The sequence below is a fragment of the Xiphophorus maculatus genome, chromosome 23, assembly GCF_002775205.1.
Source record: "Xiphophorus maculatus strain JP 163 A chromosome 23, X_maculatus-5.0-male, whole genome shotgun sequence".
Taxonomy (NCBI): domain Eukaryota; kingdom Metazoa; phylum Chordata; class Actinopteri; order Cyprinodontiformes; family Poeciliidae; genus Xiphophorus; species Xiphophorus maculatus.
Genome location: NC_036465.1, coordinates 13623365 through 13651349, shown reverse-complemented (window position 1 = coordinate 13651349; position 27985 = coordinate 13623365). Strand labels below are relative to the sequence as shown.

General features: G+C 40.7%; 1 protein-coding gene across 1 annotated transcript; it reads left to right on the top strand.

Moving 5' to 3' along the window:
- The first annotated feature begins 61 nt into the window (after window positions 1-61).
- atg2a (autophagy related 2A) lies at window positions 62-26473 on the top strand. The gene is made up of 42 exons (XM_014471567.2): window positions 62-702; window positions 1030-1192; window positions 2605-2754; window positions 2966-3068; window positions 5471-5615; window positions 5780-5977; window positions 6067-6166; window positions 6943-7107; window positions 7785-7927; window positions 8092-8167; window positions 8285-8528; window positions 8763-8904; window positions 9484-9582; window positions 10694-10849; window positions 11425-11698; window positions 12272-12344; window positions 12546-12720; window positions 12800-12942; window positions 13993-14114; window positions 14244-14401; window positions 14775-14907; window positions 15196-15380; window positions 15464-15544; window positions 16797-16903; window positions 16984-17076; window positions 17221-17291; window positions 18452-18528; window positions 19232-19402; window positions 19667-19790; window positions 20282-20505; window positions 20591-20820; window positions 20890-21025; window positions 21876-22097; window positions 22179-22280; window positions 22700-22784; window positions 23111-23273; window positions 23370-23439; window positions 23537-23619; window positions 23716-23837; window positions 23932-24086; window positions 24169-24327; window positions 25089-26473. The coding sequence occupies exons 1-42, from the start codon at window positions 532-534 to the stop codon at window positions 25323-25325; spliced, it is 6030 nt and encodes a 2009-aa protein (XP_014327053.1). The 5' UTR covers window positions 62-531; the 3' UTR covers window positions 25326-26473.
- The last annotated feature ends 1512 nt before the right edge of the window (window positions 26474-27985 follow it).

Here is a 27985-nt window from a genome sequence, read left to right as displayed (position 1 = left end):
TTAAACTTTAAAGAACTTGTAACCAGATTATTTTTATTTATATAGTAATAGTAAATCAACATGCCCTGAGTAAAATGGTGCTTGGATAGCTTCCTCCTACTTCCGGGTTTTGCGTTTGTCACGGCGACGTCTTACGCACTAACGCTCAACGTACTTTCAGTTGGCATATGATAACAATAAACAACCCCGAAACAAGAGAGACGCATCTACCAGACTTGTCGCTGTAATTCGACAGAAACGAAACGAAAAGATGAGCCGAGGGAGCCACGCTCGCTTGGAGTGAGTCCTCTTCATGAAGCGGAGGAGCCTCGCTGGTCCTGACACACAGGAATTTTGTAGTTTTTGCGTGAAGCTCGGAGGAGAAGTGGAGTTACGGTTTGTCCCCTTCCTTAGCTCCCTGTAGCTAGCTGCGGCTCATTCCTGGTTCCTGAACACTTTGTTTCAGTCTGTTATGCAGTTTCCAGAGGACTGTAGCCGCACTCGTTCTCCTCCGCCACCTCTCTGCTCCCTCTCCCCGCACTCTCTGGCCCTATGTCTCGCTGGCTTTTCCCCTGGTCGGGCTCAATCAAGAAGCGGGCCTGTCGGTACCTTTTGCAGCACTACCTCGGTCACTTTCTGCAGGAGCGGCTGAGCCTGGACCAGCTCAGTTTGGACCTGTACAACGGCAGCGGTGACATCACGAACATCAACCTCGATGTGTGGGTGAGTTCACGTGAAAGGAAGCAGCAGACGTCCTGTGTTATTGTGGGACGCCTGCACTCTTGACTGTGTCGCAACTGCACTCCCGAGTTCAACAACAATCTCCAACGTCATGTTTTTAGCCTGGCTCCTGTTTCTTCGAGGAAATGCAATCAGGAGAAACGCAACGCCTCCCCTCCGGATTAGTGTTATCTTTTACTTTCCGAGATGGATGTATTTACCACATGCTCAACAAATGTCAATAGCTAATCTGAGGAGGCATTTTTTCCTCTTTGTTTGCCCTTACCACATCCTTGTTTGTTGTTTCTTCTTTATTTGATCTTCCTGCAGGCGGTCAATGAGCTCCTGGAGTCTCTCGGGGCTCCCCTGGAGATGGTGGATGGCTTTGTGGGAAGCATACAGGTGACCATCCCCTGGCAGGCTCTCCTGACTGATCATTGCACCTTAGAAGTTTCTGGTCTTCAGATAACATGTCGACCTAAGTACCGAACCAGTAAGTTTAACCCTCAAGTTTCCTTTCAGGTCTACACATGATCCAACTGCTTATATACAATGCAGGAGAATAACAATTACCTCCAACGGGAGATAGAATAATCCACTGATCATTACAGCTATACTAATGCCATCTGTACCTGAATATTGGCACATGGATTGATGCAAAAACAGACATGAAGCTTGTAATTCACCAACTTCAGTTGTAAAATGAATGATGGGTGGTAGTCTTTCAGTTTCCCTACCATGTATTTCTGTTTTTTTAAGCGATGGGAAAAGTGTAGAAGCCTTTCTTCAGCCAGCTGATCATCAGCTGAGTACCTTTATTTATTTATTTAAAATGTAATCATTCATCTCCCAGGATGAATTCAGTTGAACTGTAAAACTTTTCTATCACTATTTGTGTTGGAAAAGCCTCACATATGAACCTGAGAAAGAGAGAATGCCTTTGAAATTAAGTCAGTGTTTGCTGGCTTGTTAAGGCCACAGGAGCAACAGGTAGCCGGAGCAGTCCAGATTTAACGTCTCATTATATGTTCATGAGTAAATTTACAGTCTAGAATGTGACCAGTTTCATAGTGTGACTGACTTTAATATGCAGACTGCAGCCATGCCTGCATTCTTGTTGCAGTTACATCAACTATACGATTAAGGACGGTGTACACACTGTCACTGCCAGAAGAGTGACTTAGTGAATCATAATGCTCACCAGGAATTTAAAAGGTAAAGATTGAATCAGTCAGTGACTTGATTTTAACAGAATTAATCTTTTATTCAAGTTATAAAGATAAGACTAAAAGGCAATTGATGCTCCTTTCCCCTCTTTGTAATTTTGGTTATCTTGAACCTGAGAAGCAGCCGTCTGACAGCGGACGTATAGTATCTTTGAAAGCTTATGATTGAAAGTAATTTTATATAGGTTATGCTGTAATAAATGTCTGAATAAATGTAATAAATGAGATGTAGTTGCTAAAGATCGCTCATAATTATTTTTGGTTTAGTGAGGTGTCATAATCTGTCATATTTCCATAAGTCAGTTGGGTCAATGCGAACAGAACTGTAATTAATGGGAATAGGGTAAACTATGATTTTTTTTTTAAAGTAAATTGAATTGAATCATATGTAAGGTTCGATTTTTTTTCTTATTTATCTTCATAATTTATCATATTTGTATTTTGCGTCTAACAAAAAATCAAAGTAGACCAATTATTTTCTCACCGGACTGTTGAAATATCCAGACATTTCGTCAATTTCACTTTTAGTTATGTTTGTACCTGATAGGGAACCAGCAGCATTTCCTACATAACGTCTCAAAGCACAGCTGTGCAACAAGGAAAACCACTGCTGATTGATAGTTAACGCTCTGTAACGTCAGGATTACTGTAATCATCCCATCTTGTTGCTCATCTAAAGGCGGAAACTGGGAGTCACAGGGATGGTCGTCCAGCATGACCTCCAGCATGCAGCTGGCTCAGGAATGCCTAAAGGACCCTCCAGAGGCGTCCGAGGAGCCGCCTGCCCCACTGGAGGGACTTGAGATGTTTGCACAAACTATTGAGACAGGTGAGCAGATCTTCTGGGCCTTTACAGAACTGTCATTCATAAATTATGAAGAGTTTGATAGTGGAAATGATTATCCTCATCTTCACATGCGATGCACTAAAACAAATTTGTCACATCTTAAAGTAAAAACTACAGTTTGAAAGCCGTTTTGAAAGCTTTATAAGCTGATGTTCTTTATTCTTTTAATCTCTTAAATGAATTGTATTTGCAGTTCTCCGCCGCATCAAAGTCACATTTATAGACACCATCGTCCGCATTGAGCACCAGCCCCTGGACCTGAAAACAGGTGTTGCCTTAGAAGTGCACATACAACGGTAAGCTGCTGATTTATTTAAGATTTTCTGTAATAACATAAAATATAAAGACAAAAACAATTTTTTTTACTTGTTTTGTTAAGTTAGATGCTATTTGACAATGTTGTGAAAATGCTATAAGAGGTATAAATGTATATACACTAAAAGAGTCTGATCAGGATTGTGCACAGATGCAACTTCCCTTCATTAAATGTAAACACTCATTGCTGCCTTTCATCATAGATCAAAATATTTGTGACATAAAGGTGATCTTGTGGTTTTATTTATGAAAGTTTATTTAAACACAAGACATTTTTCTTTAATGGCATAATTCTGAACCTAAATTTTTTCTGACCAGAGCCAAATATGAGTTCACCACAACATTATAAACACTTTGTTTTTAATAATTCAGTGGTATCTACACATAGCTTAGAGAACAAATGGATCAATATTACAGCAGCACAAATGCAATCTGCAGTCCTTATTAGATGGAAAGCTCCATAACCAAAAACTGGATTCCTCACAGTTCAGATTAAAACTAAAATCTCTGCTTTTGTTATCAGTGTTGTTAAGAAACTCTTACATCAGCGCTTGTGCTGCTGCCAGTGATGAAAGGAAGCAAAATGGAGACCTGAAATTGGATTTCAACTTCTCTGCTCCTCAGCAGACATAGAGAAGAGACCCTTCCTCTGATAGGAACATGAATATTTTTCACCAACGAGCTTTTAGGGTGAAGCTCATTTCAAACTGGGTCAGGATTGACAAGTTCATTCCCCTCCGCTGCACTAAAGGTGTCTTGGACATTTAATAAATGAGTGTGATGTGGTCACAGTCAGCAGAAAGGAGGCGACGGCTGTGTTTTACTGCAGTGTATGTAATCATGTTAAGTGCAGCGGTCAGTCTTTTTGCGTTAATTTGAAAAGTGATCACAGTAACCTGCATCCTCAGAAAACGTAAAAGTTAATACTTTACTACACGCATTATTTTATTTTTTCTGCTACTGGCGTTTTATAGAGTTAACAAGAAAGAGTTTTACAGTTTACATCAGTTTTCATTTAGTTTTTATATTTGGTTCTGCAAAGTCAGAGGAAAGAAAATCTAGTTTTCATAAGTGTAACATCATAATCCCAGCATTATGTGTTACAACATGTCTATTATAAATACACTCAGCCTGAAGCAGCCAAGCTTTTGCTTTTACAACCCATGTTCCCTGCCTCAGATGAACCCTTCCTGTTATGCTGGTTTGTTGACAGAGCTGCTCAGGTGAGTTGTGTCCATGTGCGGTCAGTGACTCTCTTGTCATGTTTGCAGCAATGCAACATGCTGGAGTTCATTAACGTGTGAAACAGAGGTCCTGTGATGCAGGAAACCTAGACTGCAGTAGATTGATCCGCAGCAGCAGAACACTGCGCTCCAGATCCAGACATAAAGTTTCCTCTGCACTCAGATCGATTGTTAGATTTTAACTGGATAAAACTTACATGGCTCCTTGTTCCACTTATGTTTTTATTTCTTATGATTATTTAGGTTGACATTGTCAAATTGGTTTAGTATAAAAAAAACTATTTTAGAGTTATATTTTTATGATCTAAATATTTTATTTGCAATTTCAGTTTTTAAAAAAAGGGAAAAATCTCTTTCTCAGTGAAATTAAGTTTAATTTAGAGGTGCAAAAGCCCAAGTCTATGTAATGGATACACCGAGTGTAATAACTAGAGCTGCACAATGTATCTAATTTCATTTGTCGGTGTTCTTGGATGGTTCATTTGATATGTGATTAATTCAACCTCTGCATATAAACTATACATTTTGCCTATTAGATGGACTCTGCCTGCTCTGAATGCCACACCAGGTGTGTTTTTAGTGTTTAAGATGCTAAAACTCATGGAGAGTTTTAGATAAATGTGTGAAGGTAAAGAATGAAATGAGGCAGAAGAATGTGAGTTATAATTGCATTTTGGGTCACGACAGTTTTTATACATGGCATCAGTATTGCATAATTTTCATATATCAGGCAGCCTAATGATAACTAAATATTTTTCACTTAGTCTGCCAGAGATCAAAACTGTCTAATTTTCCCCCAGAAGATCCACTCTAAAAAATAGTTTTCTTTTTTCTACTCATTCCTGTAAATACATTAAACCTAAGATCTCCCTGTTTTCAGTCTATGAATGTTTAACAATCTGTCAGGAAAGCCTGATTGCTGCATTTTTAATGTTACTTTCCTTCCTATGACCAATAAAAAACAGAGGATTAATTCATCAAAGAGTTATTTCCTCAGTTTGAGTCTGATTGATGTCACACTGCAGGTCTTGTTACTTCAGTTTATAGTTCAATGTCTGAGTTATAAGAGATCTCTCTGTGTGTGGGCGTGTGTGTGTGTGTGTGTGTGGGCGTGTGTGTGTGTGTGTGTATGTTTCCAGCCTGGAGTACTTTGATGAAGCCGTGAAAGATCCATCCAGCCAGACTGCCGTGCCTGTCGACATCCACCAGCCGCCCGCCTTTCTGCACAAGATCCTCCAGCTGACAGAGGTTCAGCTGTTGTACGACATCATCGGTGCTGTTCAGGTAAAGGATGCAACTAAAGTTCTGCAAGTTTTGAATGCATCCACTTCCTACACCTGCTTATCCTTGCAGAGCCTCAGTGTGTCTATTTCCTGTACAGTAAAGCCATGTTTTATGAGAGGTAAACAATTCTGAATTGGGACAAAAATGTTTATTTTATCTCCCAGGGTCCTTTTGGGGAGGGGCATCTTAACTCAACCACAGCCAGTGAAGGAGAGGAGGAGGATGAGGAGAGAGCGGAAGAAGCCAAACCCTTGAAAAGCACCGCCTGCCCCCCGTCTCAGCCGCTGCTCATAGGGCGATGCTCTGGCTCTATTGAAACTACAGTGAAGATCAAGCAGAACGACATGCTGCCTGGACCTAAGGTGTGTGTTTCTGTCTTATAAATTTGCCGCATTGTAGAAAATGGATGTCCTCTCATATCGATGCCTCTGTCCTCCTCTCTGCTCACCAGTTGGAGTTGGACGGGAGGGGAGGATGTGTCCACATGCTGCTGTCTCCGGATCAAATTACCCATCTAGCAGACCTTCTGGCAGCCCTGTGCATCGACATTGGTACAGTTTAATATCTGCTTTTCTGAAATCGCAAAGAATAGTTAAGAATTTTGTTTCTGATTACCATGATTTTATTAGCGTGTTATTAGTGTGTTGTTCATGTAAATGGTTGAGATACAGTGACTTGCAAACATATTCGTGCCCCTTGAACTTTGCAACCACAGACCTCGTCTGTGCAAAGTGGACCATGTGTCATGCACATTGTTGAGGTGGATAAATTAAAGTTTTTATAAATCTAAGAAGTGTGGGTTGCGTTTGTATCTGAGCACGTCTGGGGTGTTTTGCTATGTTTCTGCCACCTTTGCACATCTAGATAAAAGATTTTTAACCCATTCTTTGTAAAGTAGCTCAATCTCAGTCAGACTGGGTGGAGAGCATCTGCTAGCATTCATTTTCAAGTCTAGATTTCGGTCCATACTTTGACTGAACCATTCATTTGTACCTCTATTTCTGTGTTCATTGTAGCTGCTGAAGAACACATTTCAGTTGAAAATGTATTTTTGTGTTTCTGTTTCTGTGCTTCTATAGCACTGAGATTTTCTCTGAAAATGTAAATAGTTCATTGTTATAATCATGGATGCTCCTATGTGAAAATTTGGGCTTGTAAACTCAATCTGTTTATCTTGTAAAATGCTTAGATCTGACATTTGTTTTGAAAACAAGATGGCATTAACAAGATTTATTAATTGGCTCATATACTGTATTTTTTATGCAGTTTCTATGTTTTGTCTGTCTGTTCTATTACTAAAATTGTTTTTGTTTTGTTTTACCCTCAGAGCCGGAGAAGAAGTGTGGTGGAGTGAACAGTCGCCCGTTAGACTCAGAGGACCTGCGACTGATCGAGGAGGATCTTAGCAAGCAGCTGGGATCCAGTCCTAAAGACAGGGAGTGGGAGAACGAGCCCCACCTGGAGCCCTACGTCACCAGCCTGGAGAACGGAGGTACAACGACCAGAAGTTCTCCTGTGATGCTGATAAAGGCCTGAATCCAGCTCAGATTTAGATATTTTATGTGTAATTAAATTATGGCAATATTATTGTTACAAAGATCTTGAAAACAAAAGATTGAAGTAAAATAAGTCCCTTTATTGCTAGTTTTTGTCATTATTTCCTGTGTTGGTTTTTGGTAAAATAAAAATTGCACTTTCCAAATAATTTATGTGAAGAATGTAAAATATTGTATTTATAGGTATTATTACAGTCATTTATCTAGTTCTTCTGATTTCTTCGGTTTTTAGGGGGAGGGTGTTGTCTCCGACGTTTCAGAGCATCAAACAAGTTTTATGATTAAAAATAATATGAGAAAATAAAAAAAGCTGTTTTTAAATTATGATTTCAATTATTGGGGGGAACGCTGCTATAATCAGTCTAACCCAATTTGGAAAAAAAGTAATCTCCAATCTTATTAAATAATGATTTAACTGTGACAAAAAGCATTCTTTGGAAAGCAGAAATTAATTTTATTGGCATCACCCAGGCTTGATTAGTGCCAGACTAGTACAAACTAAATGATCCTGTCTGATATAAGATCTACAAAAGATGAGAAGAACATGTGAAACAGTACACTGCAGTAAAGTTAAGCACTGCAGCGTTTAACCTTTGACCTTGTGTTTGTCCAGAAATGTTTTACTCCATGGGCCCAGCAGGGATGAGCAGTAGTGTTGCGTCCACTCGCTCTGGCAGCGAGCTGTCGGACAGCGACATGGAGTCCTCCACACACAGCCTGAGCAGCCTGACGCACCCAGCAGCTCTGACAGCACAGGTACGGCCTCCGTCTGTGTACATGTGTGCTTTCACGGTTTAAACATATAGCAGAGAACCAGGATAAGCCCATTTGTATCCAGGATAAATGCTTATTGAACACATATTTTTTTAGCAACACAGCAAAGTAAATTCTGTACTTTCCTTTGATTTCTTTCATGCCAGGGCTTGGCAAGCTGTCCTAGAAGATATCCTGTACCAGGATGCTTATCCAGCCTCCCACATATCAGCAGGACCAGAGGTAAAGTCAGCTATTTGAGTAGCAAACAGAGTCTAGATTAAATAAAACACTTGCTGCACCTTTGTTTTCAGTATTAACTACGAAACACAAGCTTATTATGTCTGTTTTTAACTGCAGGGCGCTCACACAGTGGCCAGGCAGAGCAGCTGAAACCCGAAGCCTTGCTGCGCCTGACCCTCGGTGGGCTCACTCTGACCATGCTGCAGGAGGACCCGCCCTCTGATGGAGCCTCGTCATTAGCTCAGGTGTCTCAGTTGTTCTTCCGAGGGCTGCTTTCATTCAAGGAGAACATGTTGGCCAATAAAAACTTCAACCATCTGAGAAAATGCTTCGCCGCAGCCTGTCCACTCTCCAATCTCAGGTAGAAAAGACTGTTTCTTTGAGGTTGAACCATATAAAACAGATTTTAGTAAGAATAGTTGCTATTACAATAAGGGTTTTAGGTAGATGGATGTTTTCTTAGTAAATTGGAGGGAAAAATATTTAGGAGTAGATATGCTTATGGAGTAATATGTTACAAGTTTCACTCACTGGAGTTACAGCCCTCTGTGTGTTTCTTCATTAAACCGATTCACTGTGAGGTTTTCTCTCGTAGGTTGACAGGGGCAGCAGTGCAGGTGACATGTGAGACGCGCAGCGGGAGACGCCACTGTCGGGCCGTGACTTCAGACCTTTCTTTCAGCAGACTGGAACTGTTGGAGTGCCTCTGGCAGGATGGAAAACCTCAGTACTGCGAGGTACAAAATAGCCAGTTTTTTAAAATTATTATTATTGTTGTCATTATTATTCCTGTTTATGAATGTGAAAAGTTTGTCATTATCGGTCACACTTTCTTTGGTAAGCAATTTCATTATCAACGACAATCTACTTTGCAAATAATTGTTTTTCTGCAGTCTAGAAAAATCTGGAGTTGGTTTAAAGTATTTTTTAAGTACTGGTGTTAATGTTGAAGAGAAAGGGAAATTAAGTTTGGATAACTGCTTGTATCTCCAGACTTTATTACTTGTTTGGTTGTCTAAATATTATCCAGTTGTTTCATCCATTGATCAATCAATCCTTCCTAGCTGGTTCTGCTACTGATGGAAATATGTCCTGTAAGTTAATTGTGAACTCAAAGTTTGGAAAACCTCAAATCCTGACTTCATGTAAAATTAAAATAATTGTTTTTCTGTTTACATGGTCTTCTAATGTAAGACTATTATGTAATAAAACATGAGACTCATATGTTGGTCAAGTAAGCTTAGCTGTAAAATTATATGAATTTAGCATCTCAAGCCAATAAAACGTTTTTTTAATGCTTTTTTTTCACTTTGCAGTTACTTCAGTTCCAGAAATCTGGACTGTTTACAGTCGGAGCTGCAGCCAGACCATGCGCCCAGCTACACTACAGCCTCACTGAAAAACACCTACGAAAAGTACGAACTGTTTCAACACATTAAACTGTTTAAAAAACTGTTTTATTTACATCTTCAAGGTCTAACAGGTGAATGTCATCCATTCCTTAAACACACTCACTTTTCTTTTGACACTGATAGAGATAGAAAACCCTCTGCCATTTTCCCACTTCAATAGAAAATGAGCTTGTGAGAATTGCTCCAACTCAACAAACTGAAAATATTTAATAAATAAAATAGACATCGCACTAGAGCCTTGATAAGAAACTCTCTTTGAGCCCACTCCCTCACTTTCTGTTGACTTTATCAATTTAACGAGTTATCTTATGTCTCCTATTTGTTAAATATGTTCTCAGCTCAATTATTTCTGTAATTACTGCTGGTTTTCATATTAAAAAGCTTTGCTTTATTCTTCATTTAAGCCTCATTGGCATCAGAATGTGAGGTTGTGTTACTCTACCTTATTTCACCAAGCACAATGATTTACAGAAATTATGCTGCTCACCTTATGGTATCTTTTAATATAAATTAAATAAAAGACTTTATTGATCAAAGTGCAGTTTTCTTCAGTAGTCTGTTGCTTTTTTCTGTTGAAATAAAGCCTATTTTTGCTCTATATGTGGCTAGACTAGCACCAATATGAAAGTATTTGGAGATTTTATAAGGTTACAGGTCCAAATGTGTTCAAAAGTTTCCACAATATAATCTCTGTGGTTTTATGAGAGGCACTGGAGTCATAGAGCAATGATTGATTTTCAGATTTAACTAATTAGATCTAGTTGTGGATTTTTAGCTGTAATGATTTTTGTATTTATTAAACACCTCAACAAAAATCACTCCCTGCTATTAAGTGAAGTTCCAGTTGATTATATTTTGTTTTGGGAAACACCAAACTATAAAAAATGAATTTCTTCTTACAATTCATTTTTTATGAATTGTATGTTCGCAGATGATGTTGATCCAGAAAGACGATTGTGTATAACTAATAAACGTCAGCAATGGCGTTTCAGGAGTCATCCAAAACACTTTCAGCTTTGTTTGTGCCGGAGGATAAAACTTAATGGCTGGTATCAGAACGTTGCTGATAGCAGCAATACATAATAATATAATGTATTATTCTGTGTGTTTGCAGGGTAAGCAGCGTGTGTTGCGGCGGGACAGCGTGATACGGGTAGAGCTTGCGGAGCTGAGCGCCGAGCTGGACCTGGGCATCCTCAGCCGCCTGGAGAGCCTCAGCAGAGCCTTCAGCCACTGTCCGAGCCAGAACTGTGGACCAGGACTCATACAGGTGGAACCGCCAACACTGCACTGCCTTTTAATGTAATGCAGACCAGAAACCCTAAAAAATTAAGACCCAAGCCAGAAAACACTAAAGGAACTCAGAGAACTCGAAATATAAATCAGCATTTCTGCATGTGCTTATTTCCTTCTGTTAACTGTCGGCAATCAAGACCACAAAGTATCATTGTTAGACTGCTGACTGGGCAGAAAGGCATGTTTAAAGCTCACCTCTCGTAATTTTGTTTAAAGTGAGTCAGTATGGTTGTCCAGAGTCATGAACTTTTATGTCATCGCCACACAGAGAAACCAAAACTATTAAACTCTTTGTATGAAAACATCATTCTGCTACGTCTGACTGATCAAACTTGTGCTGACGCAAACATTGAAAAGCTGTCTGGGTTCAAAGGGAATCAGTAGTTCTCCGATCGTCCTAATATCAACCTTTCAGCCTCCCGGCTCCGTAATAAAGCGGTGGTCGGCTGTGATTACACGGTTGATCATGACCGAATCTCCTCTATAAATCCAAGTTCAGCTTATATTCTGGAAATGAGTCCAAGAAGGATCTCTTTTCTTTCTTCTCAGACCGAGAGCGTCGAACTTTGCTCGTCCTTCACCCTCCTGTCCCCCAACGCCGTGCTCAGACTTCGCTTCCCCATCCCAGACCTGCGGCCTCCCCCGCTGCGTCGGCCACCATCCCAGAGGGCAGTGAGGGAGGAGACATTGGTGCTGGAGCTGACAGAGCTGCAGCTGAAGCACCAGGAGGCCCCGGACCTGCAGAGCCAGCAGCCGGCCCCTGGGCAACAGTGGGGCCCCTGTCTCACCCAGCTGTTGGAGGCCTCTTTCACAGACATGCATGGTGAGGGCAGACAGAGCCACAAAAAGGGTTCTAGTTGGGTTTTTTTGGCATTATTATACCAGTGTTCCTCTAGTCTTCACCAGCATATTGTTTCTGCTTCACCTCAGAAGGGCCTTTGTACAGGTGTTGCATAAATTTCATATATATCAAATAAATACTTAAAGTAAAATTATTTGTGTTACAGGACAAAAGCATAACTGGTAGTTTTCTTGAATGTTGCAGCACTACTTGACTTGAATGTTGCAGCATATTGGGTCAGTGCTGCAACACTGACCCATATGATTGCACTATGCAGACCCTCTTTCTGCACTCAAGATGCACTCACCTCAGCATGCCAAGCTCTTAGATCTACTCAAACTGATGAGAATTCAGAAATGACATGGAAAAAGTAATGTATTGGTGCTTTAGAAATGACCTATATATGAAAAGGTTTGATATTTGACCAAAAAAATTCTCCTTCTCATCCTTGTTTCTTGCACATTCTTTACTTTACAGAGTGTCCTTTCAATGAGATGTTTGTCATTTTGTTTTGTAAATACTTAATTACATATTTACCTTGATGTGTTTCACCAGGATCGTATGAGGGCTGGGAGGGAGGCTCCTTCCCCTGCATCAGAGTGAAGAAAAACCACGACTCTATGCCAAGGTTAGACTCTATGGTGATAATGATGACTACTATAATGGCCAAAATCCAGGACGGTAGAAAAACACTCTCACCTCCTCCAGAGCCGTTTCGTTTAAGCATTTTTATTGGTAGACAAGTGGATAATATTTTTCAGTAATTTAAATAGAAACATCAGCTAATTAGTTTTGAGCAAACCCATGCTGAGAAAGTTTCCATCAACAGGATATCGGTGCGTGTGCGAGGCGGTGAGGCTCAGGGCCCAGCAGCGGGTCTGAGTGGGATGAATCTGGGCCTCATGAAGGATCTTGGGGCCACCTTCTTCGAAAGCCACTGTGAATTCAATGAGAAATCCAGCTCGCCATTTTCTTCTAACCGCACCATGTTTGAGACGGAGGAGGTGTGCTAACACTCAAACCTGAGAAATACCAACACCTCAGCCTCCTGGTTGCTAACTCAATGCGCTTTACTTGAATTAGATGGTGATTCCGGCCGACCCGCAGGAAATGCTCCAGTTTCAAGAACAGTGTGTGGCTCAGTGTCAGTGCGCGGTGGACATCAGCTTCCCGCTGGCGTACATCCTCCTGCCCAGCAAACAGGCTTTCCAGAGCATCTACAACAGGTTTCATTCAACCGCCTTCATCTGGGATTCAAATATTCCTTTTGTAGTTTTAACTTTAAAAAGTCTTACACCTAACCTCATTCCTTCATATTTTATTTCCAAGCAGCCAAACTTTCTTGTCAGAATGTTCAGGTTTTCTAAAAGTACTAACATATTTTTTATTTCTATTTTACTTAGGTTGTTTTTTATTTATTTTGGCATTTTTCAATTAGCCAACACACCTGATTCAAATAAATATCTCCTGTGCAGAGCTGAATGACGTGTCGATGAGTGAATTCAGCCTTTTGATTCAGGATTAATGGAGGGGGGATGCATTTAAATGTTTCAGGATGGTTGGCCCTCTATTATTTTTTTATGAAAAACAATTTAGCACAAAACAGAATGTCTTTGTGACTAGTAACAAAAGTGATGCTAGTAAAAAAAATTACAAAGAGGCTTTAGTAATAATTTTGTTAGTTGGATCTAAAGTAAATACCAAAGGTAATAGTTTGACAAAGTTTGCTACCAACAAGGTGTTTCCTCTCAAAACATTTGGTGGCATCACAACCACAAACGTCATTGGATCTTATTGCAATTTTTTTGTGTTAGACCAAAACAAAGAAGCATATAATTATGAAAGGGAAAAAATAAGAATAGCTTAAAAGAAATTTAAAAGTGTGGCATGCATTTGAATTCAACCCCCTTTAAATAAAATGTGCCTCACATTAAGTCTGGCACTCATTTGTTTTTCTTCCATTTTTCCACTTTCAGCACACAGCTTGCTGTCAAATGCATGAATAAGACGAAAGTGAGTCAGAAAACATGGAAAATCAGCCAAAGACAAAGAAAAACTTTGATATTTAAGAACCATTGGTCAAGACTACTTTAAAATAATTATAGTAGATTTGTCTTCTGGAAGCAAAGTGTGAATTAAGTACAACTGGTCTTGTTCAGAGTTTTATAGTGAAAGTTTAGTTGCCGTTAAAGTTGATTGTTGTTTTGTGTGCTGGCTTTATGACATTTTGAGGAGTGATCTGAGTTCTCCACCATCCTCCCCTTTTATTCCAATAGGATCAATAATGACCTGTTGATGTGGGAGTCGCCTCCCCCTCCTCTTCCCTTGGCCCCGGGCCCCGACCAGAGCCGCCGTCCCTACGACGAGTTCCAGCTGTGCAAGTCGGCCTTCAAACTGGGCAAGTTTCTCTGCTCTGATGGAAAAAATTTTATCCTGACACAGATTTATGACAAACAATAACAGCTGTGGTACCAAAATATCTACTATTGTTTTTGGATTAAACCGTTTGCTTCACACTCTGCCACAGACTCTGACTCTGAAGAGGACGAGCCTCAGTTTTACTTGGCCAACGATTCATCTGGAAGGATGCAGCAGTCAGTTCCTCTTCCCAGCCACAACCTCAGCCTCCTCTCCCTCACTGTGATTATTGGGAAAGGTCGCCTGCAAGCCAGAACTGACAGGAAGGTGAGCCAGGAGGAAGATGAATTCAGAGGAGAGGGCACTGATGAGTTTTACTGCATCAGATGAAACAAAAAGAAATTTTTTTCCCCTTTTTAAGTATGCTTAAGTGATTCAGCAGTCATGTTTTAGTCTTCCTCTTCAATGTTTGTACTTTATATATACGTATAATGTACATCGATTGCTAACGAGAAAAAACACGTCTTTTTCATGTAGTATTTCCTCTACATTAATGACCATTTTTAATGTCTTAATATCTGCTTTACAGTAGTAAAACTCTGTGGAAGTTAAGGTTAAGTTCAGTTTGAAATCCATGTTGCAGCATCGCTTTGTTCATGTAGTTTTTCTGTTTTTGTTGTTTGTTTTTTTTTCACATTAGGAGGATGAAACTCAGGGAGAGCTTGTGCTTGACCTGGAAGGGGGGAAGATTTTCAGCGTGGCGCAGCATCAAAATGATCCCAACCTCAATTTCCTGACGCTGGAAAGCAAACGAGTGGAGCTCTACCACCGAGGTGCACATTGTGGTCTCATCTGCAAACATTTTCATTGTTAGATAATGCCGATAATTGAAAGGGCTTCTATTGTGACCGGAAAATTCTGGGTGCAGCATTTTCAAGATGTGAAGAAAGAAAATGAAGTCCGAAAAACCCATTTGTTTTCAAGACTTTGTTCTCTGTCCAGTTATCCTATAGATTTGTTCATCCAACTATTTATCTGCCCATTCGTTTGAAACCAGTCATGTAGACTTATTGTTATTTAGAAACTCTAGATGCCTTTGTGACTCGTTTGTGACTTTCTAGCTGTGGTTAAAGACACCTCCGTCCCAGAGAGGTTGGAGATGCCTAGCTTCACACCACCCACACAGTTGGACCCCACCATCTACCCCACAGAGCTGGGAGTGAGCAGCGTACGAGGACGGGAAGAGGAGCCACAGATGTTGTCTACAGCCATCAAAATCACGCTGGACCTGCAGAGGAACGTCAAGGTTCGTCTCTCTTCTGCACCAGCTTCAGGCTGCAACAGGAAGTTTAGCATCACCTTCAAGAAGACATTTTTGCCTGATTACAGGAGTTCCTGGTCGCTCTTCAGCTGCAAGGTGCCACCATGAGGCATTACATGACGCAGAGCAACCAGAGCTGGCACGAGCAGGTGAGGAAATTAAACAGCGCCTTTTTTCTTTCAGTCTAGATGTTTCTCCTAATATTTAGTTGATTCAATGAAACTTTTGCAAACTGAGCAACAATTTTTGATGTAGTGGAAAAACTTGTTTTGAAATCTGAATACATATCATGGTTCCTACATCATCTGGAAGTTGAGTACCTTCCTTCTTCATGGCCTTCTTTATTGTGTTCTTTATTTCCTTGTGTCGCTCCTTCCCTTTCACACAGGCCCTTCTTTCTTTTCTTCCTGTCTTCCCTTTGCACATCCATCCTTTCTATTCTTGTGTACTTTATCTCTCTCTCCTGGCCTCCATCCCTTGTGTCCTATGTCTCTTCCTTCCTCATGCTGTCCCCTTTTTCCTTCTGTTTCTTTCTCTTTTCTTTCTTACCCTCACATATTCTTTTTTGTGTCATTCTACTCTCCCTTCCTTCCTTTTTTGCCTTTTTCTGCACTTCCTTGATTCCTTCCATTCTTTGTACTTTCTCCCTCTCTTTCCTCTTTTCTTTCACCCTTGCCTACTGTTTTCCTTCCACTTTCCTTTCCCTCTTTCCTTTCTTGTGCCTTCTGTCATTTTTCATCTTTGTATCCTACTTCTGTTCCTTGTATGCTCCTTTTCTGGTGTCCTAACTCCTTTCCTTCTTTTGTTCCTTCATTGTGTTCTTCCTGCCTTCCCTCTGTCTTTCTTTCCTTTCCTTCCTCCTTGTGTCCTTCCTTGTGCATATTTCTTTCTGGTAACTAATTTTGTTATTTCCCGAGGTTACATCAAATATTCTCGTTTGTGATTGGCTGTGCATTCCTCATGTAGGCGTGTCAGCCTACATGAGGAATGCACTTCAGGAAAAACAAATTCCCTTCATCCCAGCTGGACACGGCTGAACTGAAAAAATGTTAATTTGAGATGTTTTATTTTCTTGAAGGCAGAAAGGAACAATGAAAAAGCCAGACAGTTTGGATACACGTGATCCAAGTGTAATTATACTTGTCGCTGTAATTAGTCTGCTTTCCATCTGCAGGCGCTTTAGGACAAAATAGTCGTCCCTTCCAAAAATAAGGGCCTTCTTGCCAGAGATAACAAGCACATAAAGTTACACCCTGACAAGTAAAATGTGATTAAATGTCACAGTTTTCTTAACCTCAATGTTCTTTAGCCTGTGCTGCAGCTGCTGGTGTTTTTGTTTCACTGCCCAGCAAAATCATTTAAAATGTTTATCATCCTCCTGTTTGTTTTCTTTACTTCCAGCTGATTGACTTCCTGGACGTTGTCGATGACCCCATCTTGGGCTACACGGCACCGGCTGTCATCACCATCCTCCACACACACCTCGCTTCCTGTGCTGTGGACTACAGGTACGGACCTAAAGAGTGTTTATTGAACGTACAGCAAAATGATGCGTTTATTCATCTCTTTTGGTTGTTTTTCTTCCAAGGCCTTTGTATCTGCCCCTGAGAGTCCTGTTCACAGCAGAGTCATTTTCTCTGTCCAGTAACATTATTGTAGACACCGCCACCTTCCACCTCAGGTACTGGTGACCTCTGACCGAACACCGCAGTTACTATAGCAATGTTTTAAGAGGACTAATTGAAATGTATCCTTAAAATTGAGATCAATCCAGTGATATTTTTGACTGTAAGATTTTTTTAAAAATTTATTTTGTTGTCATCAGATTCATCCTGGATGATTCTGCTCTCTACCTCTCTGACAAATGTGAGACTGACACAGTGGACTTGAGGAAAGGTAAAACATGCAGGATATCTTTTACACAAATGGCCATTGAATATGTCAAGACAAGATGGTGTACTAATTAGGGATGCAAGTTATAAATTAACAAGTTAAAGTTGATTTATCCTATTGATTGGCTAATAGTTAATTGATAAATGGACATTTTTAAAAAAGGTTTTCTCTTGTAGTGTCTTTCCATAAGGGCACATTTATTTAGAAGAACCTCACTATGCTTTTCTGTATTTGTCAGCTGTATTAAATACTTACTGAATAAACAGAAAATTATGCTTTTCTCACATTATGAAATTTAGACATATTTATAAAATATTACTAAACAGGAATCCATTAGGTTGCTGACGAGAAACAGCTCTGTCATGGAGATTATCGAATGTTAATATTTCAAAACTGCATAAAGTGCATCTTGCATTCCTCACTGGACTTTGTTTGGACCGTTTCACTTTCCTGTCCTGGTATGGTCCTGCCATCTTTAATTCTGTATCAACTGGCTCTGCTTAAGAATGACCAGCAGCGCCTCCTGCTGGATGGCAGCCAAACTACAACACTAAAAATGGTTAATCGATCTGAGCTAATTTTAGTCTAACAAACCATTAACCAGCAATTAATCATTAGTCGATTAATTTTTTTGCATCCTTACTAATGTTTTTACCAGATCATCCATGTTTATTGAGTCATGTTGAAAAGAAAGTACTCTGTCCTTCAATTTTTGTTTCTGCGTCTCATAAAAATCACCTGGCTCTTGTTGAACTCAAAATGATTTAAATCCAACCGCACGCATAAAAAATAATATATTACATCTGCTTAGTTAGAAAGTTATTTATTAAACAAAGGTGGAGCAAAAGAGGAAAGCTGCATGTCGCAAATGTAAGTACACGCCACGCCCCAGCATCTTCCTGAAGCACCTGCAGCAGCAACAAGCTGAAGGGATTTTTATGTTTCTCTTTGTCTTGAATCGTTTGGGATTATTGACCTCCTGATGATCCAATCTTAGCCAAGCTGCAGAGCATTGCACTCGTTTTATTAAAGTAAAACACACTTGAAGCAGCACATAAAACTGTGTTTAGATGAAATAAAGTAAAAGCTGAAAGAGTTGATGTAAATCTTAGCACGAAGGACAGTGGTAGAAGATTCACCTTCTGCGTATTTGTGTCCCACAGATTACGTGTGTGTTCTGGACATTGACCTGCTGGAGCTCGCCATCACCACATGGAAAGGCAGCGATTCTGGGAAGCTGGTAAGTCCTGTTCCTTGTCCTTACCATTCTGGGGTTTTTTTTTAATCATATTTAGCTGCAGGCAGAGAAAAACAAACCAGTATAAAGGTAAAGAAACATTATAATTATATTCAGGGTCCAAAAAAAGCCACTAACAAGCAGTTGGCCGCATGTTTATAAATATTTATTTCACCATAATTAGATTTCTCTATAATAATGGCTTTGGACAGTAATTTGGCTCGAGTTTTACTTTCTGCTGCACCTGAAACCAAAATCAGCAAGAAAATGCTAAACAAGTCTTCCCTCAGCACTGATGCAGCTACGCTCCGAGCCAACCAATCATGACTAATCAGAGCTTGTGTATTTTATTTTGGTATAGAAAAATGTTTTAGTTTATTCCTATAGCTTATCTGAAGGAGTTGGGTTGTTTAGTTTCAAGCTGTCACAATACATGAGCATTGACACTTAAGTCTACCTAAATACTATGTAACTGGGAAGAAAAATGCGTTGAGAGATTTTTGGGAACTGAGCTGCAATGCTGCAATCAGAGCTCATGGCTGCACCACTCGTTTTCTGGTCTCACAGGACTTCTCTGAGCCCGACAGCTTAGGAATGAGTGATTATACTTGACTAGTAGTCTTTAAGTAGTTAAAATATCAATTTGATGGCATCTGGTCGGTTTTTTGTCATGAAGGTGCTTCTGATGGACTCGTTTGTGTTTCAGTCGCAGCCTCTCTTTGAGCTGCGCTGCTCCAACAATGTGGTGCACCTCTACACCTGCGCAGACTCCTGCGCCGCCCTGGTCAATCTGTTGCAGTATCTGGTCGCCCAGGGGGACTTGCACCCCCCGCCACGACACACCTCGCCTACTGAAATAGCTGGTCAGAAATTACCGGTAAGACATTTTATTCATTTGCACTTCATTAACCTGAAAGACATGTTGCTTTTTTTTATTGATTAATGCACCTAACCTGGAATCACCAACAACAAATATGCAATACTAGGAACGTTGAGGCTGAAATTATAAACCTGAGTTAGAGCAATAAAACAAACTTAAGGTATGATAGCATTGAACATTTGTTACAAGGTGCTGAGGCTAATAAAACAACACAGTTTCACAAGTAGTTTTGGCTTTAATGTCTGTGTAACGTTGTGTTAGCTGTCAGAAAGTCCTGCGTCTCTGCCGCCTTGTCCTCCAGCTGAGACCGCAGAGATCAACCAGTACGACCTGGCTGATGCCTTAATCGACACAGAGAGGAGCCACAGAGACAGTTTAGAGCCAGGTATTGTTTCTGAACGCGGTTATCCAAATATTATTGATTTAACTTGACGTCTACGGGAAAGTATTGTTGTCATTTTGCACCGCAAAAAAACAAAATCGTACCAAGTATTTTTGTTTAGTTTCTAATACAGATATCTTTGTATACTTGAAATAAATGCAAAACTAACTACATAAAGGAGCTTATTTTAAGTAAGTAATTCCTTAATGTTGATGAAAAAGAACTAGCTTCACTGGCAGATTATTTCACTTTTAACACAGGAAAAATGTCTTGTTGTAAGTGAAATAATCTGCCTGTGAAGCTAGTTCTTTTTTATAAATATTAAGGAATTATTGACCTAAACAATGTCTTACTGATAAGTTACTTGTTAGTTTTGTCTTATTTCTAGTGTACTGAGATATTTTCTTTAGAAACTAAACAGAAATACTTGATAGTACTTTGAGTTTTTGCAGTGTGTGTTTAGCTTAAGCCCTTGATTGGTTCTGTTTTTCCAGAGTCTCCTTCCGTGCCAAGGGGCTCTCCCGTCTCTGTCTATTTGTTTCCTGGTGAAGGTTCGAAGCAGAACCCGTCCGTTCTGCAGAGGGAGGAGTCTGAGCTCGATGGGTTGGTTGCCACGGCGATGGAGGCACAGCCTGATATGATACTAGATGATGGCTCCGAGGGCTCCACCGACAACGATGACTTCTGCATCCTGGAGGCGCCTGGCATGGGCATACCTGTGAGTGCTCAGCTCCTTCTTCTCCTTCTTGTTTTTATGTCTGCCTTTCTTTCTGAAGCTCTTCCTGCTTGTGAAACTCTTGCAGCCCAGAGACGGAGAGCCCGTGGTGACCGTGCTGTGCGAAGGGCCCATCAAGGTGAAGGACAGCCACTTTTCCAGGCCTCGAGGAAGTTCTGACCTGCTGCGAGCTCCGAGCGGATTCCCGGTGCCGCACACCAGGGTGGTGCTGAAGGAAATCTCTGTGGTGTGGCATCTCTACGGCGGCAAGGACTTCGGTGGCAAGCCGATGTCCATACATGCTCAGAACTCAAACAGGTTTTTTAAATTTCCCTCCGTTTTGTTTATTGCGTTTTTGTGCCGTTTCTCAAACTGTCTCCCTTTTAGGGGTCGCTCTGTCCCTGTGGGTGTTCGTGGTTCTCCGTCTCGCTCCGTCGCCTCTGCCCGTCCTCAGAACTCCTGGCGCTGGGCTGGAGGCAGCGGCCGTCAGCACTCACTGCTGATGGAGATCCAACTCACCAAGGTGAAGCTTTGAGTAGATGCAGTGGCTTGCACTCAAAGTCTCAATCTTTGAATTTTTTCACATTTTGTCAGGTTACAATAGCAAAGTTCAGCATATTTTATTGGGATTGTTTGGTAATAAAAGGATAAAGACACATTACTTTCTTATATGTAATTTAATAATCTGAAAAATGTTGGATGTGTTTTTATTTAGTGCAGTTGTTGTTTTCCACCAAACAGCGTTTTGCATGCAGCCCAGAAAACGTAATTTTCGTCTCTTCATTCTCATAAAATCCCAACAACATTGAAGGCTGTATTTGTAATGTGATAAAATATAAAAAAAGTGCAAAGGAATGAATATTTTAAGACATTTTGTTTGTGTTTCAGCATATTTTTAAAATGAAAATACATTATTCCTTGACATTAAATAATGTAATCTTTATTTAGCGGTGTCTCGATCCGATATCGGCTAAAACCAAGTATTGGATTAAATCTGCGGCATAATCACTCCACTGCAGCATTTCTATCCAGCGGTGCTCGTATCCTGCATTTATTGATAATTGGGTCACTTGTTCTCATATCTATAGTTGTTGACGATTGTTTTCTGTTTGAGTAATGTCACTTGATAAAGCACTTTTCCTCACTACAAAATAAGTAATTACAGTATGAATGATTTGTGCTGATATCATATTGGGTCGACTTCTGTATCTGTCAGTTGCTGGGCTCTCTGTTCTCCCGTGTACCTAAGAACAAGGATCTTTTGCAAGATCCTTGTTCTTGCAAGGCGTTGTATCGGGACGCCCTACTTCGCGATAGGTGTTCATTTTTATGTTTGTTTTTTTTTCATGGCATCTCCCCCTCGTGTCCTCCAGGTGTCCTTCCAGCATGAGTCCTACCCAGTGGCAGTAGCAGGCCAGGACGGGGATGGGTCGCTGACCTCTGGGGTCGGCCCCAGCGGGGAGCAGCCTCTGTCCCGGCAGGTCTTCATTGTGCAAGAGCTGGAGGTTCGGGACCGCCTGGCCTCTTCACAACTCAACAAGTTCCTCTACCTCTACACCAGCGAGAGCATGCCTCGCCGAGCCCACTCCAACATGGTGAGGACGGGTGTGTGTTGAACTGCAAACAGCTGAGATGGAGTAGATCAGGATGAGATCTTTGCTCTGCTCTTGTTGCAGCTGACTGTGAAGGCCCTGCAGGTTTTACCAGAGTCGGGACTCGGAGGACCCGAGTGTTGCCTAAGGGTCAGCCTGCTGCCGCTGCGACTCAACATCGACCAGGTAAGTCCTGCGTCTTTGACCAAATATGGACGGAAAAGCTTCCTCTTCCACCTTTATGGAGATGTGACGGCAAGAGGGGCTTTAAAACCTTCAGGTTTTAATCTAAAGGTTTTAATCTGTAATTACTTTCATCCCAACTACCAAAACCTTAACATTTTGTTTCAACGTTTTTATTTTTCTTCAGCCTCATTGGAAAAATGACAAATTTCAAGAAATAAATGAACTTGATGATTTGGTCTTTGAAGTTTAAAAATAAATAAACACTAATATGCATATTTAAATATTATTATTATAAAACCAATCTGAACTCTCAGTATCTCATAAACCTTTTACTTGTTCCAGGTTTCTTTGCATCACAATAAGTCGGTTTCCCTCTGTGGTTTTGTTCTCCTACCAAACTTTGTTTTTCTCTTTTCCAGGATGCTCTGTTTTTTCTGAAGGACTTTTTTAGTAATCTAGCATCCGCTGTTAACCCCTACATGCCTGTGGATCCTGCTGCTGAAGGTCAGTTAAAGCAGAAACCTTTTCCCCTTTGGTTGCTTCAGGTTTTTCTTTTTTCATATCATTTAGAAGATTAGATGTATTTACTGTAAATACAGCATCTGATTGCTGCTGGAGCACGGCCTGTGGGAACATGCTTGTAATGACTTTTCTTTGTTTGTCTCGGAAAAGTGTTGATATTGCTTAAACTTTTCAAATCGGGCCACAAACATAAATGTATTGGATTTACATTATGCAAATGGGTTAGTATTAGGGGCTAAACTAACCCAGAGTAGTGCATCATTGTGAAGCTCATTTAGAGAATGAGTTCTTCTTGTTTCTTCTATCAGTCACAGTGAAGGTGGATCCTTCCCAGAAAGGCTCTGAGGAGGCCGGACCAGACAGCGGTCTCGGTCCTGACCTCACAGCCTCCGTGGAAACCACCTACAGCGAGCAGAGCTCCTCCTCTGCCGGCTCCTCCTCTTCCTCATCTGAGCAGCCAATCTACTTCCGGTGTGTAGACGGCGACGCTCGTCAGGCAGAATTGATGGCTGAAGAGGTCGACAGCATCAGAGCTGACTGAATATTCCTTCTCTCTGTGATTTTCAGGGAATTTCGTTTCACCTCTGAAGTGCCTATCTGGCTCGACTATCACGGGAAGCATGTGGTCATTGAGCAGGTGAGAGGTCACGAGAACAGCTCGGAAACAGAAACTCAGTTCGTCCATCGCCACGGTAACTACAGACGTCTTTACAGCATGGTGTTTTGCTTCTCAGGGGACGTTTGCAGGGATTCTGATCGGTCTGGCTCAGCTGAACTGCTCTGAGCTGAAGCTGAAGAGGCTCTGCTGCAGACACGGGTAAAAACGATAAACATTCAAACATCATAAAATAATTTAAAATCTGATAAAATGTTGACAGACTTGAGACTGTTTTCATGTTTGAAATGTTTCCAGTCTACTCGGTGTGGACAAAGTGATCCAGTACGCCGTCACAGAGTGGCTGACGGACATCAGGAAGAATCAGCTGCCGGGAATTCTGGGAGGCGTCGGCCCCATGCACTCAGTAGTTCAGCTCTGTAAGCTGAAGCCTTTGCTACAGAAACATTTATAGTTTTAAACCTACTTTATTTATTTTAATTTTCTTTCCTTCCTCTCTGTGTGTTTGCTCAGTCCACGGAGTGAGGGATCTCTTCTGGTTGCCCATAGAGCAGTACAGGAAAGACGGGCGCATTATTCGAGGTCTCCAGCGGGGGGCAGCATCGTTTGGTACCTCTACAGCATCAGCTGCCCTGGAGCTTAGCAACAGGCTGGTGCAGGCCATCCAGGTACGAAGATGCAATAAGATTAAAGGTTTTGTCCAAATGTGAAGATGTTTTAACTCATGTAGTGCTTGTTACCTCACTACAGGCTACAGCGGAAACAGTGTATGACATCTTGTCTCCAACGCCTCCACTGAATCGGTTTGCCATCACCGAGGGTCGGGCCCCCACAAGTCGGCCCCGCAGAGCCGCGCAGCCGGCGGATCTCAGAGAAGGAGTAGCCAAAGCTTACGACACCGTCAGAGAGGTGTGGAGTTTGAAGTTCTCTTAAAAGTTAATTGACATGATGCCACCTGTCAATCAATCCAGTGGATTTAACAGCAACTGACCAATCAGCGGTCACAAATTGTCATAAAGTGAACACCACCCCATACCTGGAGGAGATGTTGGGGTTTATCTTTACGAATGTTCATAGAGGTTTGGTAGAAAAAAAAATCGGAAAAAATGGTTGAACGTTTTCAGTGGGGTACAGGCACTTAAGGTGCGCTTTACTTAAAGCATTCAGAAGATGGAATAAAGTTTATTCCTTGTCTAAAACTCAAAGTGTAAAATATAGATTAATGTGTGTAGCCAACTTCAAGACTACTACAGTGACCAACAGTATAACTAACACGTTTGTGTTTATGAAGGTTTTGTAATCATTACATCGTACGCTTAACGGTTAAATCAAAGATTAATGCATCTAACTTGGTCCAAAGCAATAAATGTGAGCTGTGCCTACAAATGGGTACAGTTTCTCTGTGAAGCAGTAGGTTTTCAGGCATGTGGTGTAAATATCCATGCACAGCCTGACATACATGATCAAAACATAATTCAGACATGTAATATTTTGAAAGCCAACACAATACGCAGAGAAGAATGCCTGGATATGATGACAGAATCACACTATAATGTGATAAAGTGTGACAAACTTCAACAAGTATGAATATTTTGGATATTCAGAGCATTTTTCAGGTAAAGTTATGACCAAACATGCTTAATTTTCAGTGGTGACTCTTTCCTCTGCAGGGAGTGATCGACACGGCTCAGACCTTGTGTGATGTGGCGTCCAGAGGCCACGAGCAGAAAGGTCTCCCCGGCGCAGTGGGCGGCGTCCTGCGTCAGATCCCGCCCACAGTAGTCCGACCCCTGATAGTGGCCTCCGAGGCGACCTCCAACTTGCTGGGAGGCATGCGGAACCAGATCAAACCCGACGCTCGCAAAGAGGACTTCCTCAAGTGGCGCACGGAGGACGCACAAGAATGAGGACGGTGTGTGTGAATGAATGACTGCGAGTGGGAACCCCGATGTCTGCTAGGGGGTCTGCATGTTGGTATGTGTGTGTGGGAATATTGTACTGCAATGCAAAAACAACACAAAGACTAACTGCTACTGCAGCCACTGACACAAAGAGTTTTACACAAGTGTAACCACACCTAACTCTTCTGCTGCTCATCATCCCTCGGTCTGCTGATCGCTTTTCATGTCTCTGTAACAACATATCGCTGCTTTTATCTGGCTTTGATTTCAAACCAACCAGGAGCAGGAAGGATCAGAACGAGACGCAGATTGTCGACTCTTCGTGTCCTGCTAAAACTGGTCTTTAATAAAGTTTTAACCCAAAGACTGTGAGCATTAAAACAGAAAGAAATAACTTCAGTACAGGGAGTTTGCAGCATGAAATCAGTGACCCTGAAGCTCAATAAGAAGGAAGATTATATATGTTTTATTCATGTTTGTGAGTGGTTCTCATCTTGAACCGTTGGTTTAGTCTTGAGCCCGCTATGCACTGCTCTTCTCAGCGCTGATGAGTTGTGCCATAAACCTTCCAGAGTGACCTTTGAACCCGTCTGTGTTGCCTTTCTTTGACCTGTACCCTCCAAACTTGACTGAATACCCATGAAGCCCTTTAAAAATCCTGTAGCATTCTGGACTTCATGAATTTGTTTTTACGGACTGATTTCAGTCGGTGGCTCTCCTTCCTGCTTCTGTTTTGCATAAAGCGGTTCTGGAGTCTGAACGGACCCAAACTGACTCTTTCCACATCTTTGCCTTCCTAAATGTTTTTGTTTTTTTATGCTTAACTGTTTGTTTTGTGTTTATGTTGAAGCATAAGTATTGTTATACTTGTTTCATAATGAGTGTTGGGAGGATTTGAATCTGGTGACAATGGAGGAAGGTAATAAGGAGTTTTACATTTTTATCTTTGTTTTTCTGTTTGTGAGTGAGGGATTATTTGTGTGAATGTGAGAGGATGAGTGAGTGGAGGACATGTCTGTGAGGGTGACAGGTTTATGCTTGTCACACTCCTTGTGTGTAATTACTATTTACTATAAAAGTGTATGAATGACATGTATATTACAAACACAAGTATACAAATTAATACAAAAATAAAAAAATTATATAAAAACTGATCATGTTTGATGTGTTCTGTTAAAGCCCTCGCTTTTGATTTTAAGTTTTGTACTTCCTGCAGTTTTGCTCTCATAATTAATTACTCACAAACACCTATGACAAAAAGTCTAAAACCGAAGTAATAAAAACATTATTTATGTAACTTTAATAATTAATAATAAAAAGTGTCTAAGTGCCTTTTTACAGCTGCTTGCGTGTGGGACTCAAGAGCTTTTTTATTTTTCGACACTAAAGGAATATAAAATCAGAAAGTGAGATTGATGCTCAGTTTTCTAATAGTTGCCATTTGGTAACTTACCAGCAAACCTTTCTTCAAGCGAATATAAAAGCAGCTTGGAGAAAAACATCAGCAGCTGTAAAGGTTGTGGCTCGAACCAAACGGAGTCTTTTCTGTTATTTCCTGTGGCCTTTGACCTTTGCATCTCTGCATACAGCTGCAGGTTGCTGATTGGTTTGCCAGATTGTGAGGTTTTTCTTTAAGAATTGGTTCTGATTGTATTGACCTTTGACCTCTCCTCCAGTCAGTGAATAAATGTGTCTACTTACCAAGAGGGAGTGATGTTCTTTTTTCCCGATCCTTCAATTCCTTGGTTTTTGTTGTGTTAAACTTTTACAAATATTTGCCCTATGCTTTTGTATGCAACTTTCTCTGACTTTTGGGATGTTATTGACTAAAAGCTTGGTTTGTATTTACTAGTTTGTAACATTTCTACTAACTGGGCCATCCTGGCATCTGAATGCATTTTGAACCATTTGCTGAAAGGTGACTCTCTGCTCTGTTCTCTGACCTTTTGTAGTCTCTATCAAGATTTTTATTCATCATCTCTGATCTCTCTGTTGAAGAAAAGCATCACCCACCATGATACTGCCACCACCATGTTTCATTGTGAGAATCAATTGAATTTAGGAAAGTCGAGTTGTTTTCACACACGATGCATTGGGGAATGGGAAATGGGTTGCACTACAGGCACAGACTTCATTCTGTGTACTGTTTACAATCAAGACACTGATATATTCTTTATGTTTAGATGTTGACAAAAGCATGCTCATAATTTATCGTTAAGCGTTATGAAAAGTTAAAAGAATTAACCTCCTTTAATTCATAGTTTGGTATTTAATAAATGGACCAGAAGAAATGGTTTAATTACTACTTAGACTTTTTTTTTCTCCTTATGATTGAATTTTTCCATTTACTGTCCAAACTAGAAAAATGTCTATATTAGTTAAATCTCTGCAAAATTTAATTACTTTTATTAAGGAATTACATAGTTTTTGCTGTTATGTCAATATTAGAAAATCATTGTTTTGTAATTCTGAGACAACTAAAGTTATTTTGTCCTGATCTTCAGAAGGTGGTCTTAACTTTTTGGAAGCAACATACTGCAGTACCTGGAGAAAACAAGCTGCCATTGTAATTACAGGGAGCCTAAATATATGTGTCTGGTTTGTGATGTCACGCCCAGCTTTCCTGGCTGTGATCACAACTGTTGTATTGAAGGATTTCTGGTACT